Raw genomic sequence first — 15,429 nt, 5'->3', positions numbered from 1 at the left:
CATGAAGGGAGCTACCTCCTGGCAGATTGTGATACTGATGTAATTGAGGGCTTGTTCCCTCACATAGACCTGAAGAAGTATTATCAATAATGAGCAAAATATAGATTCAAGAAACACTGAATGATACCAAGAATACACTCAGGGTGGACTAAATAAAAGCACCAGTGGATAAATACGTACTTATACTAACTTACAAAGAAAATTAAAGAATGTACCGAAGATTTCCATGAGATACCTTCTTGGTATCAGCAACAATGTCGACGCTGAAATACGATTTATCCTCTCAGCGAGCAGCGAGGATGGATGATTTAAAAGTGGAATTAAGAGGAAAAGAAAAGGACCAAATCCTGTCTGGTTAAACAAGTGGCCTAATAAGGGTTTTGGCCTAGGATGCCAATCGTCGAACCCAGCTGTGATCCCTGCCTTGCACAGTCGGTTGAAGAACTGAGGGCTTCATCCAAGAAAAAAAATGTGATGTGAATATGAAGTGATTAGTGCGAAGTGTTTCTAAGACAACCTATAAACAAATGTGGAATTTAGTTAAGGGCATTTTGTCTAGGCTTAAATATCATAGAATGTATGTACTGACTTGTTGAGTGAATCTGAGAGTGAGTGTATTCGTCGAAACAAATACTCTCTCCTGTCACAATACACAAAAAAATAAGACTGTTCTGTCTGGAACCCTATTCAAGACATCACAGTCTGGGGGGCCGTGTAACATTACGAGTCAAGATAGCTGTAACGGAACTTGAATAGCGTAAAGTTATCGTTAAAAATGCACGCCGTGTGATTTGTTACGATGTGGTCGGTCATAATAGTAGTAACATGCTTTTGAATACAATTAAAATATAACAGCGATACCTGTTTAGTGTTATTGGAAATAATATGTAGTAAATTAATGAGTAAGGTAGCCGATCCTATAAGAAGAGGTAAAATTGGGCATATTAAGGTGTTTTGCTTTATATCAACTAAGCCGATGATACGGCGTCTTTTTTTTCCGTTTACTCTTAGAAAAAAAAAACAAGTAAAGAAGTGCTAATTGTGCGTTGTGAAAAATATAGGGGCAAATTTTAAATAGCTACAGTGTATAAACAGACTAACAAATGGACATTCAGTTATGCCAAATAGCGGATAGCGAAGTGTGGTCATTAAACTGAGTACACCTACTGGGCGGTCAATTCCGGGATAAGTCTATTCGCATCTCACGAGGGACGCGGTATTGAGACCGTTTTTTTTAAAATTATATCGTGGAGAGCGGGCTTCAATTTATAAAAAGGAGAAAAGCTGTATCATTATCATTGACTGTTGGTGTCAAGCAACCAAAACTGTTCATCAAAGGGTTTCGGTGAATGAGTGGTGAATGCGAAATGAAACTGTGAACGAAGTTATGTTAAATAAAGCAGAAGAGATAAGTCAGTTTGGTCGTATCTGTTATTATTCTATAAACTGTAACATTTCTTCTTGTTGTACAAAGCCTTTATAGACGATCGTTATGACAATTAGCTTTGAAGGGATCTCGTTACGAGTAAAGTTTTGGGGACCTGGTCAAGAGGGGATAGTTCGTAGATCCTAACTACTGCAGCTATTCTGGAATCAGTTGCTACCGTGACCGTTGTGTGTTGTCAATGGCTTAAGATCATCATATCTCATGCTCTAATATTGATGCACCTTTCCTCTTGGTATAACGGTTTCTCACGGTAACAACGACAACGCCGACGGCGATGGATGATACGGTAGACCAGGAAAAGTTTTAAAAAAAAATCATTCAGTGAAGTTGAAATGGGAATGCAAATGAATGTATTCAAAAAAGGATGGAAAGCATATGAGGCTTAGATCTACTCCAGCTTGAATTAACAGCCAGATTGAAAACTCAGAAGGACAAGGACTTTAAAAGATATGATACCTTATCTCAAGCGAGAAAACATACCTAATGTTTTACCAAAACCTGACTGAGTAAACACAGAAGTTGTTTGCAGACTTAAGCATTGTAATATTTTGTTTATAAAATAGTGGTAAATTAATACAAAATGTAACTTTTTTACCTTTGTAAAATGCATTTATTTTGAAATAAAACTTGTGAGAACACACTAACGTCCTTGATTGTGTCTTTGTTCTTTAACTAGTGTGTTTGCTAACACAGTACTTCTGTAGGCCTAACTGACTTTTCACAATAATATAGGTATTATAGAAAAACTGTAAACAGTAGTTTACAGATTTTTCTAATAGTAAAATTATTATTATTATCCTTCCCACACCCATTTATTTACAAATTTAAGTGGTAGGCTTAGCCCAGTTTCTATGGTAGAGTAGTTGGCACATAGCCCTGTTCTTGTTTTGTTCCATCAACGATTTTTTTTTGTTTTTGTTAAATGTTTTACTGTACTTTACTCTTAAAAATGTTTGTAGATTAACTATCTTCATTTGTCTAGGCTATAAAAATATAAGGATATCAAAAAGGAATGCTTTCTGGAAGTGTTTTGCAATTTCCTCAAAACAGTAGTTGTGGCACTTACCATAGATTTTATGACTAGTCAACAATTTCTTTTTACACATTTTAGCCTGAAATATAATACATCATATAAAATTCATTTAGTTAAACAGCTGAGATAACATTCACCTATACTAGTTACTTGGTATCGACTATTTCTATAAAAAAAAATTAATGTTAGAGGAGGTTGTCCCATTACAAAGTGAAACCAAGGACACTTAATGGGGTGCCTGGAAACTGGAATTAATTATTTGTTAAGACTGTGGAGGAAAGTTTAATCATCACTTGTATGCCACTGAATTATCCAGTCAGCTGTTTCAGATATCTCTGAATATAGAGATTGGTATTCCAACTTTTCAGTAACATATTTGTGGTGCCAATGAAATCAACACCAACATCGATGCATCCATCTTTGAACTAAGCTAAGATTATCTTTGGCCTCTTCCACCATGTTCAGTTCTTTGTGAGCCTAGCTTGTGTTTGGGTGGATAAATGAACTACTGCTGAAGTGGGGGGGATTTGGTGTAACTAACCAGAACATTCTCCTCACTGGTGACCCCGAGTTGTAACGTCTTCCATTTTTGCTGTTTTATTGTGTCCGCAACCTCCGTGTCGGTTATTTTCGCGTGTATTACATCGACACAGCATTCGAACAATGACTTGGGCCAAACGCCTAATGCCGGACTTTGTGATCGGCATGCTTTGTGTTGCGGGCAATGTATACCCACCAGGACTGTAACATGGTGCCTCTCACTTGACGATTATGCCGATTTCGCCAGACGTTTTCGAGCCTGCAACAGTAAGTGAAGTTAGGAGTGTGCATGACTCCAGCTACCAAATGCCTTTGTTCCCACCATATGTGCCCTCCCTCATCGACTGTGCAGTTACCTTTTATGGATCTCCGTGCAGTGCAGGACCAATGCCGATTTCTGCAATCCATGCAGTACCACTCGGATACCTGCCACCTTGTCGGAACTGCTTCATTCACAGGTCGACCTACTCAGCATCCGACCACGCCCGTGCCTGCCTCCGTTCAGCTTCAACACTTGCCTTCCTACTTCGATACCTCAGCCTGCAACAGAAACAATAACTTGTTATCTGTGCCTGACCTCCACCTCCGTCCCACTGCTATGCCTCAGTGTTTTGTGCCACAACATTCACCTTATCCACACACCATTTTGAGTGGAGTGTCTATGAACAGTGAACTTTCATACATTCCATCCCACGTTCGACATCATTTCCCACACTGCTTCTGGACAGCCCGCACCTCTGCAGCCTTCCTGCAACACAGGTAGCCCCGGCTCTGATCATACGTCGAGCTTTCCGCAGACTAACACGCATTCTCAAACTTTGAACTATTTCTCACCTGTCGCCCACACGCTGGCTCCATTCAAGCTTCCGCTACCATTCTCGGCACATCTCGGTGCCTCATCCATGTCAGTCTTCCGCGACGCTTCAGTCCAAACACACCCGAAATGTGTTGAGCTTCCACAACCGCAATCGACACATTATGGTGTCTCACCTGCATCGGCCTTCCGCATCGCGACAGGTTGTGCACAACCACAATGTGTCACCTTCACGCTGCCTCCCAATAGGCTGTCGTTGACACATCCCCTGGAGGCACACTCTCCTAGAATACTACAGCAACAACAGCTCGTTTCAGGCAGTGCCCCAACGAACGCAACTCAACCTGTTCTTCCGAACATTCTACAACGCTTACTGACGCTGCCGCCGTTTAATCCCAACAGAGCTACAACCTGGTTCAAAATTGCGGTCGAAGTGTTCGACCATTATGAACTCGACAAGTCAACCAGGTTTCTGTGCCTCATGACCCTCACGACCAGAAGGACTTGATTGCTGACCTGATCGATGCCCCGGACTCATCTACCCGGTACACTGTAGCCAAAGAGACAGTTCTACGTCAGCTTGCACTCTCAACTGAGTCCGCAATATGGCAATTGCTCCACGTTGAGCAACTAGGCAACGACAAACCTTCCCAGCTCTGGAGATGGCTAAATGCCCTGGTCAGCGCCGATCTATCCTCTGACACAGCTCTCCTCGCCATTTGGTCAGATGAACTATCTCCTCACACCCGCTTTGCTCTGGCTCTGATGAGCAAACAATGACGATTTCTGACAATCTACACAATGTATCACTGCTCCATTTCGCTAACCACTGCCTACCTGACAAGTCTCAGGTTCAGGGTCATCGCCCTGCAGCCAGACGCGGCCAGGGCCATACTGTGCCTACCATTCAGCTCGCTCTGGGAAGCAGTAAACAAGCGCCGGCTCTTCCCGCAGTCACGCCCCATCCTGCAACCGAAACTGCTGCAGCCACCGAACCTTGGCCACTGCCACTGGCAACGAACTTTCCCCAGGAAATGCAACAGCACTATCCGTACTGTTACTTCCACACATGGTTTGGTGAGGTGGCACGGAACTGCAGACCACCCTGCTACTTCCCAAACGCCAATCGCAGGTAGGTTTGGGTGCCACCTCCTGTGCACTACATGACAGGCACCCCCCAGTGCTCCTTCTGTCTGGGAACAACTGGATAATTGTGGACGACTTTACATTAAAGACATTTCGTCGGGATACCTTTTCCTAGTGGACAAAGGCGCCGATGTTTCACTGCTGCCCATGTCCTTAGCATCGTCTAACATCTGCCCTCATCATACTTCACTGAAAGCTGTGAATTCAACTAAACTACAGTGATCGGGTTCAACTTCACATATCGTCTCACTCTCCGCAAACTGCAAATTTGAGTGGACTTTTTTAGTGTGTGAAATTGACTTCTTGAAACACCACAAACTTTCACCAGACCTAGTGTGAAACACCATGTTTCATCATCCGTCCAAAACTCACTTCCCCTGTGCTCCGTCGAGGAACCCCCCGTGACACATCGGTCTGAGCTCATCTCATCCGTACATGGTTGTCTCTGTCGATGACGTTACAAGAAACCATGCATAAGTGCCTTGTCGAGCTTGAACACGTCGCTCGCCTATGCAAGGAAAACTTCGAGCTCTCCCTCCAGCTCCACAAAACACAGCTCCAGCTCTCTGATGCAGCAGAGGAATTACAGACACTACAGCAAGGACAAAGCAAGGTCAGTAAGTGCGCAGAATATGCTTGCAATCCCAGCAATTGAGCCTCCATGTGTTTACCTCCCGCTACCCCTCGCAACTGTGCTATCAAGACTGCCATAATGTGTACTGACAGTTCCGCAGGGCCGCACCCTCCTAACACAGCAGTGTTTGACACTCGGCTGGGCACAAGTGCGCATGCGCGATGAGCGTCACATGTTCCCGAACTGACAGCTCTTACCCCGCCCCTTGCAGACAGCACTTCAAACAATGCAACTTCGGCTCCTGCGCACCGCCGTGTGACTGCCACTGACAACACAGTCAGGCGGTGGCCTTGGACAACTGACTCACTAACGGTCACGAGCTCTACCGAGCTCGCCCGACCACGGTGCCACTGCTTCTGGCCTTCACGTTGACTCCTGGGACACTTCTCCGCCTTGGCTCCCGTCAGATCCGCCGAGTGGCTCCAAACACCACGATCAATCCTTGCCTGCCCCACCCACCACACATTGTAAATAAACCGCCTCCCGTGCAGCAGGCAACATTTCTGTCATCACCAACGGCATGGTTCATAAGCTTTGCCTCACGCCAGGTCCCCTGATATCCAGTAAACCATGTCAACTTTGTCTCAAGCGCCTCTCCGACCTTAAAAAACAGATTACTGAACTACTAAGCTCCAGCATCATTGAACCCTCTGCCAGTAGCTGGTCTATGCCCATACATATGACACCCAAGAAAGATGGGTCATGGCGCATGTGCAGAGACTGCAGTCAACTAAACGCATGAATAACCATGGATACCTACCAGTTCCCTCGCAGGTGCAACCACGTTCTCTGTCATTGATTGCAAATGGGCCTACCACCAGATCCCCATTGCACCTGAAGATACCGAGAAGACAGCAATCACCACCCCGATCAGGTTATTTCAATTTTGATTCATGCCCTTTGGCATGAAAAACGCAACCCAGACCTGGCAACGCTTCATTCACGAAGTGCTATTCGACCGAAAATTCTGCTTTCCGTATCTTGATGACATTCTTGTGTTCAGCTCCTTCATCGAGGACAACATTCGACATGTGCAAACTGTTATAAACACTCTTACAGCATTTCACCACCCCCTGAGAAAGTACAAACAATACTAAACCTACCCAGACCTTCGTCATTCAAAGAGCTCCGGCGCTTTCTGGGGACGGTTAATTATTATTGCCGACATCTACCTTGAGCTGCGGTGATTCTGGCTCCACTGACGGACGCCTTGGCAGGCATCAACACTTCTGGATCTCGGCCTGTTCCATGGACCCCTCTATGACTGACTCTTTCACTGCCCTCAAAAATGTTCTTGCCGAGGCTTGCACCATCGTGCATCCTTATCCCAATATGCAGCTTTTCATCACCACAGACGTGAGTGATACTGCCATCGGCGCTGTCCTTAGCCAGACGATCGATGGCCAAACTTCGCCTCTGCAGTTCTTCTCGTGCAAGCTCACCAATGCACAACAGAAATATTATGCATTTGACAGGGAGTTGCTCGTGGTCTACAAAGTGATCAAGCATTTTAAGACAGATGTTGAGGGACTCCCTTTCTATGTTTTGACAGACCACAAACCCCTGGCTGCGGCCATTTCAAACCCGCCAGCTGACCCGCCTCCTCACTGCTTCAGATACGTGGACTTCATATCTCAGTTCACCACCGATGTCAGACACATAAAGGGTGCTGACAGTATAGTTGCTGATTTCCTTTCATGAGTTGATGCGTCCATTCGCTGTTAGACCTCTCTGAACTGCCTAACCTCCAACCCGCCAACGATGAAACACAAAACTGATTTCAGACTCTACTTCTTCACTACACTTCGTCCGCACCACCTTCCCTGGCATTTCTGGTGGGATCTGATGTGAAGACAGTACAGGCACATTACGCCCCCTCATCCCAACCACGCTCCATCGATCTGTCTTCAATGCATTGCATAATTTAGCCCACCCCAGTGTTCGTGCGTCTGCCCGCCTCTTTGCAGAGCACTTTGTGTGGAGAAATGTCAACAAGGACTGCCAGCAATGGGCACGCTCCTGCATCACGTGCCAATGCTGCCAAGTACACAAGCACACTTCACTCCCCCCTTTCCAGCAGCATATTCATAGTGACATTGTCGGCCCTCTTTCCCCCTCTAACCGCTTTCGTTATGTTCTCTCGTCTATCGACCAAACAACTCGCTGGGTCGAGGCTGTCCCCCTCACCAATATTACAGCAGAAACTGTTACTCGAGCTTTTGTCAAGTCATGGGTATCGCGTTTCGGATGTGCAGCTATCTTCACCACTGACTAGGGCAGACAATTTGAGTCAGCCCTGTTCAACGAGATTTGTAACATTTGCGGCATCTGGCGCATCCATACCACAGCGTATCACCCGCAAAGTAACGGGCTAGTTGAGCACTGGAACCACACTTTTAAAGTGGCTCTTCGATGCCACGACTCTGTATGGACAGAGGCCCTTCCCTTTGTGCTACTCGGCATTCGTGCGATCTATAAGGAAGACCTCAAAGGCACATTAGCCAAGTTCATATACGGCCAGAACATTGTTCTCCCTGGCGAACTTGTGAGCCCTTCCGCTTCTCTCCCTCAGTCTGGCTTACCTTCGTGGAGCGCGTCAGACGCCACTTCATCAACCTTCATATCCCTCCGCCCACCAGCCATTCCCGCCCTAAGGTTCACATCCCAAAATCTCTGCACAAGTGCAAGTACATCATGCTCTGAGATGACAATGTCCGTGCTCCCCCCCAACCTCCGTATAACGGCCCACACCGAGTTCTCCGGCGCTCAGCCAACACCTATGACATCCAGATGAAAGATTCAGATGTTACAGTCTTTCTCAACAGACTTAAGCCTGCTCATGTCGAGCCTTCTTCTATCCCCATCAGGCCACGACCACGCCACTCACTGTCATGGCTCATGACGCTCCAACCACTCCCTCCATGTCGGACTTACACACTTGGTCGAGTGACTTCCAGCTCCAATCGTCGAGCTCTCCTCCGACCTTGCCCTCTACTCCGGTCTCACACGCTCCATCAAGTGACCAGATGGTCCCCAAGTTGCTCGTCATGTGTTTCTCTTCATCCAGTGCTCATGACACAACCTCTGCCATTCCCTGCCACCTGGTGAAATGTGTTTCCTTCCTGCCCGAAGTCGACCTGGACATGCTTCGTGTGTTTGTCACGCCTACCGGAGACATTGTCGTCGTCTCCCTGTTCCACATGCAAACTGCCGCCCTACCTGTCGCCACACGACCAGCACGCCCAGTACAACACCCGGCTCACTTCAGTGACTTCCAGGATTGGAGACTGAACCTTCCTTCACGACATCTACCACACAGCTCCGTGATGACGCTGTCGAGCTGATCGTGGTCCGGCTCCCGCTGACCACTCCTGCCGACGCCATATTCAGGCCCCCTCCGTCCTCTCAAGAGTACTCCATATGGCAGGAGGAGGGAGGGGAGGCTATGTGGCCCAATGAAATCAACACCAACATAGATGCATCCATCTTTGAACTAAGCTAAGATTATCTTTGACCTCTTCCGCCATGTTCAGTTCTTTGTGAGCCTAGCTTGTGTTTGGGTGAATAAATGAACAACTGCTGAAATGGGGGTGTTTGGTGCAACTAACCCAAACATTCTCCTCATTTTTAAATTTCTTTGAAGCTAATTAAATTATGAAACAATTAATATTAAATTATGTTAGCAGCTAAACTGTCCATTTCACATTTTGCCTCTGTGATTGTCAGATTTTGATCTTAAGCGATACAATTTTATTGACCTAATTTTTATGCACTAGATGATGTACTTCACTAATTGATTAAGTGATTAATTAGAATTTTTGAATAATTTACCATAATTTTCAATATTGTGCTTGTATTATTAAATAGGGAATTTCCAACATAGATGCATAAAATGGTTTCAGAGATTTTTCTGATAACTTAGAGCACCACATATTTCATAAATAAAATTGCTGGTAATATCATAGTCCTCTCTGAGTGGTAAAATGTATCACAGTCATTTTTAAAATGATTTTTTAGTTTTTGAAATCACAATTTATTCATATGCTAGACTGTAAATAATCAGGCGTCATCCAGAATATTCAGTCTAGTACCAGCTACCACTCACACAACACCTATGAATGATCTTGTAAAAATATTCCTAGTCTGGAAATGTTGAAGCTGATATTTGAGTAGTTCCTAAACGCTACTCCAGAGTTATCATCTGTTAACATTGTGTCGATGTTTGTGTGTCAACCAAATACGTTTCTGTACTTCATTGTCTGGCATTATGCAACTTACTGTCTCCACTAACTGTGTATATTTGATACCAACTTTTTCGAAGTAAAGGTGCACTGTAATTGTATTTGTGACTGTGATACTGTGTCAACATAATTTGAAACTGAATCTGATCACCACAGAGTTTGTGGTGTGGAAAAATGCTATGTTATTTGGAAATCTATGTTGTGTACACCATTTGTACCATTCAGAAGTCAGTTTACAGTTATTTTGTGGAATTGTGGAATCTACAAGCCTTTAACCATGAAGGTTCTGAGGGCTTAAGTGACAATGTACATAGGCAATGTCACAAATTCACACTCAAACAAAATGAGATAGAATATGTCTTTGGAATAGCAAATCTGTGTCTTATCCTGTAAAGACTACACAAATTCAGTGAAATGGGAGACCCTAAAGGCAAAAAATACACTCCTGGAAATGGAAAAAAGAACACATTGACACCGGTGTGTCAGACCCACCATACTTGCTCCGGACACTGCGAGAGGGCTGTACAAGCAATGATCACACGCACGGCACAGCGGACACACCAGGAACCGCGGTGTTGGCCGTCGAATGGCGCTAGCTGCGCAGCATTTGTGCACCGCCGCCGTCAGTGTCAGCCAGTTTGCCGTGGCATACGGAGCTCCATCACAGTCTTTAACACTGGTAGCATGCCGCGACAGCGTGGACGTGAACCGTATGTGCAGTTGACGGATTTTGAGCGGGGGCGTATAGTGGGCATGCGGGAGGCCGGGTGGACGTACCGCCGAATTGCTCAACACGTGGGGCATGAGGTCTCCACAGTACATCGATGTTGTCGCCAGTGGTCGGCGGAAGGTGCACGTGCCCGTCGACCTGGGACCGGACCGCAGCAACTCACGGATGCACGCCAAGACCGTAGGATCCTACGCAGTGCCGTAGGGGACCGCACCGCCACTTCCCAGCAAATTAGGGACACTGTTGCTCCTGGGGTATCGGCGAGGACCATTCGCAACCGTCTCCATGAAGCTGGGCTACGGTCCCGCACACCGTTAGGCCGTCTTCCGCTCACGCCCCAACATCGTGCAGCCCGCCTCCAGTGGTGTCGCGACAGGCGTGAATGGAGGGACGAATGGAGACGTGTCGTCTTCAGCGATGAGAGTCGCTTCTGCCTTGGTGCCAATGATGGTCGTATGCGTGTTTGGCGCCACCACAATCAGGACTGCATACGACCGAGGCACACAGGGCCAACACCCGGCATCATGGTGTGGGGAGCGATCTCATACACTGGCCGTACACCACTGTTGATCGTCGAGGGGACACTGAATAGTGCACGGTACATCCAAACCGTCATCGAACCCATCGTTCTACCATTCCTAGACCGGCAAGGGAACTTGCTGTTCCAATAGGACAATGCACGTCCGCATGTATCCTGTGCCACCCAACGTGCTCTAGAAGGTGTAAGTCAACTACCCTGGCCAGCAAGATCTCCGGATCTGTCCCCCATTGAGCATGTTTGGGACTGGATGAAGCGTCGTCTCACGCGGTCTGCACGTCCAGCACGAACGCTGGTCCAACTGAGGCGCCAGGTGGAAATGGCATGGCAAGCCATTCCACAGGACTACATCCAGCATCTCTACGATCGTCTCCATGAGAGAATAGCAGCCTGCATTGCTGCGAAAGGTGGATATACACTGTACTAGTGCCGACATTGTGCATGCTCTGTTGCCTGTGTCTATGTGCCTGTGGTTCTGTCAGTGTGATCATGTGATGTATCTGACCCCAGGAATGTGTCAATAAAGTTTCCCCTTCCTGGGACAATGAATTCACGGTGTTCTTATTTCAATTTCCAGGAGTGTATTTGCAACACACTGAAGCATGTTCACCCTGACACCAGTATTTTGTCAAAGCATGGATCATGAACAGCTTTGCCCATGACTTTTTTTTAGATTCTTGCAAGTGAGGTGTTGTCTCTGCTCCATTACAACCAGCACTCAACTGTTTAAACAGTAATTACTTTATCTTCAATGTGAACAAAGTAATGTATAAGGTTAACAATGAACCACTTGTCTCAACCACCAGTAGGTCCAAGGCAGTAATATGTATTGCCACATCTGAGCAGGTATTTCCTCTTGCAAAATCACTGTGATCATCATCCGCAGTTGAAGATGTGCGTCATCCTTGACATAGCTCAGCAAATGCAAAACAAAAATAAAACCAGTGCACAATATCTGTACATTCAAATCCCATGTGTTATTTTTATGTCACTATTTTCTTATTCTATAAACAACTTTTCGTTGCAATTGTCATTCATTGGAAAAAGGATGTAGGGATATGCATCTCTCCTCTGGAGTGGTGTGTATCTCCACAATGCCCCTTCACATTGCGTATGAATGATGTCATATGGTAAAATATGACAGGGCAAACTGATTGGCATTGTTATCCCTCTGAGTCAGATTATAATGTACATTCCTTTAATATGTTTAGTAAAGTATATGGACTTCTGAGAGTGTCATTCACAAATCCTGTTAACATGTTGATACTAAAGTGAACTTGGTGTTTTGCTTCCACTATCCTGCAAGATGTGCATATACCCACATTTCCTTTATTATCTCACTCTATGTGAATCCCATCCCATTTTTAAATCAAATTCAAGATGAAAACTGTGGATTTGCAGCACTGTATTTAAGAATCTATTGTCAGAACTGTAATATGGCATGGTTGTCTTGTGTTCTGTGAATAAGCATACCCAGTAAGTGAAATGAATAAAGTAACTACTTGTGCAGAACTGACCACACAAAATTGTGGGTTATGCCTTCAAAAGTTCTTTTGACACTTGTTTCAGAATCGTACTTGTTGCAACACTTTCTCCTTCATATCTGATATGTAAACTATACAAGGTACACTGCAATTGCTTCTGCTTTTTGCACATGATCCAATGTCTCAAAGTGCCTAGAACAATCACCTGAATTTTTGTTCAGATATAATGTGGCATTGTGAATGTTGTTTGGTGTACATGACATATGTGTACTAATTAATGCTGTTGCCTAAACCATAGCAAAATACCATGTTTACCATTTCCCATGTGGAATAATACCAATCCATTGAACTGTTTATTGTTCATACATGGCACAGTCAGTAATCTTGCTTTGATGTCAACACCAACTCAAAACAACAAATAAGGAATGAATGATGTAAGAGACACTTGTAAGTGCTACGTCTCACAACAGGATCACAGTCAGAGGACTATGTGCAGAAACAAACACAATCAATAAGAAATCAGTCTACTCAACTGAGTACCGAAAAATCTCAAAACTATTTGCAGACATGTACAAAAGACTTTTTCTAGTTTTGACGAACAGAATCTCCTGTATGAAAATATCACACTGTCTTCTAGACACCCCGTATTGAGTAGACATTGTTTCTTTCTCTGCTGAATCTCCTTATAATACCACATTCTTGCTGCAGATGTGGAATATGGTGAATGACACCTGTCATGAAATGCTTTATTTTACATTACCTTTAATTTTTTCCTGTTTAAAGGACCTGAGAGCATACGCTTCCTTAACACATCTAAATGATTTTCTTGTCTTGTTTTTTGATCTCTTTGCAATTGTAGCTCATGTGGTTCTATGATGACTTCAGCTTGTATTTCCATTATGCTTGGCTGTCTCTGAAAAAATTCAAGTAATCTACTATGTACAAATATATTGCAACAATTGAAATTCTACAAGACAAGCCCTAGAATGCAAACAGGATCTGTTGTGACAATGGAAGGGAGGAAATTCCAAAGCAGTCAATTAGAAGGCACATATCTGTCGGAGATGAACTAAATGTACCTATTTATTTTCTCTAGGGCAGGCAGGTTCCCTCACCCCTCCTCCCATCCCCCTGCCTACCACTGCACTGCGCTGTGCACTGGGTGCACACCTGGAACTTGTGAGTGCTTGATACTTAGTGCTTGTGATAGAAAAAAAAAAATATATATATATATATATATATATATATATATATATATATATATAAAATATATTTAAAAACAAAGATGATGTGAAAAAGGACAGGTATACACTCGCACACACACACATATCCATCCACACATATGCGAACACAAGCAGACATATTTAAATACCTTTAAAAAGGTCTTTAAATATGTCTGCTTGTGTTTGCATATGTGTGGATGGATATGTGTGTGTGTGTGTGTGAGTGTATACCCGTCCTTTTTTCCCCCTAAGGTAAGTCTTTCCACTCCCGGGATTGGAATGACTCCTTACCCTCTCCCTCAAAACCCATATCCTTTTGTCTTTCCCTCTCCTTCCCTCTTTCCTGATGAGGCAACAGTTTGTTGCGAAAGCTTGAATTTTATGTGTATGTATGTGTCTGTTTGTGTTTCTATCGACCTGCCAGCGCTTTCGTATGGTAAGTCACATCATCTTTGTTTTTAAACTGTGGGTTGCAAAAGCTTGAATTTTGTGTGTGTGTTTGTGTTTGTTAGTGTCTCTATCAACATACCAACACTTTTGTTTGGTAAGTTACATCATCTTTGTTTTTATATATATTTTTCCCACATGGAATGTTTCCCTCTATATATATATATATATTAGAGGAGAGAGGGGCTAGTGTGGGGTAAGAGCGGACACAAAATTATTTCAGTGAAATAATCTTTGGAATTTTTGAATGTTCATGGTGGTAGTTCTGTAGGATGTAGAAACAATGAAACAAAATTTGGTGCCAGTCTGGTTGTTGTTGCAAGTGAGAGAAGCAAAAATTCACTTTCTGTTTTCTATTCAATTTTTGTCAAAAAAAATATCACGATTCCCCCAAAAGGTTAGTACTGATCATATTATCAGTTGTCATTTATAAATTTATAAAGATTTCCCTAACTTTTGCTTGTGTAATGTTTCATCTAAATACAACACATTTCTTATAATTTGATTTCATATCCAAAATGGCCCCTTGGGGCGAGAGTGAACACTTGAAGAGAAGCAAGTGCGGATGGTGTCCACTGTTACCCCAGTTCTAATTTAGAACAGAGGCCAACATTTAGTTTCATTATTTTATATTTATAAATGATTTTAGTAAATTATCTATATTGTATATGGCAAAGACATATATCCAGAAAACTGACAGGGCTAATATTGATGAAGAAAAAGTTCAGAAAGCGCTAAAGACGTTTTGTTCAAAAAGGGGAGTATTCATCGAACTGCAGAGAAATGTGGTTTAAAGAGGTCTATGCTACAGAAATGTGTCATCACAACGAAGAAATATGCTGCTGAAAGCATTCATATCCATCCAGGTGAGTTTCCAAACAATTATGCCACCATATAATAATTCTATCATTGTTTTTAAACCAACTGTCTTAGACAGATAACCGATACAGTTGTGTAATGCAAAAATCCTTTTCCATTCTGTACATTGTGGCTGAATGCATTATATACTTTTTTCAGATCCATGTGACGGAAGTGATCTTGGAAATTTAGATGAAGAAATCCAAACACTTACCAATGAGACAGAGTCCAAATACAGAGTTAACAATGTTTTTACAGATCCTCAAGAGAAATTAATAGCTCAATACTTCATGA

At 43.8% G+C, this 15,429-nt stretch overlaps 1 protein-coding gene across 5 annotated transcripts in view; it reads right to left on the bottom strand.

Moving 5' to 3' along the window:
- Window positions 1–15,429, bottom strand: part of LOC126412840 (polycystic kidney disease protein 1-like 2) — a 126,728-nt gene that overhangs the window by 81,946 nt on the left and 29,353 nt on the right. For 4 of the 5 annotated variants that reach the window (XM_050082686.1, XM_050082719.1, XM_050082692.1 and 1 more), the window contains one exon: window positions 13,368–13,520. The exons of the other annotated variant lie outside the window; for it this stretch is intronic. In XM_050082686.1, the coding sequence (XP_049938643.1) occupies window positions 13,368–13,520 (153 nt within the window). The remainder of the gene's footprint in view (window positions 1–13,367; window positions 13,521–15,429) is intronic. 5 annotated transcript variants of the gene reach the window in all.

The sequence above is a fragment of the Schistocerca serialis genome, chromosome 1, assembly GCF_023864345.2.
Source record: "Schistocerca serialis cubense isolate TAMUIC-IGC-003099 chromosome 1, iqSchSeri2.2, whole genome shotgun sequence".
Classification (NCBI taxonomy): domain Eukaryota; kingdom Metazoa; phylum Arthropoda; class Insecta; order Orthoptera; family Acrididae; genus Schistocerca; species Schistocerca serialis.
The sequence above is the reverse complement of the archived record's forward strand: the minus strand, read 5'-3'. Positions and strand labels throughout refer to the sequence as shown.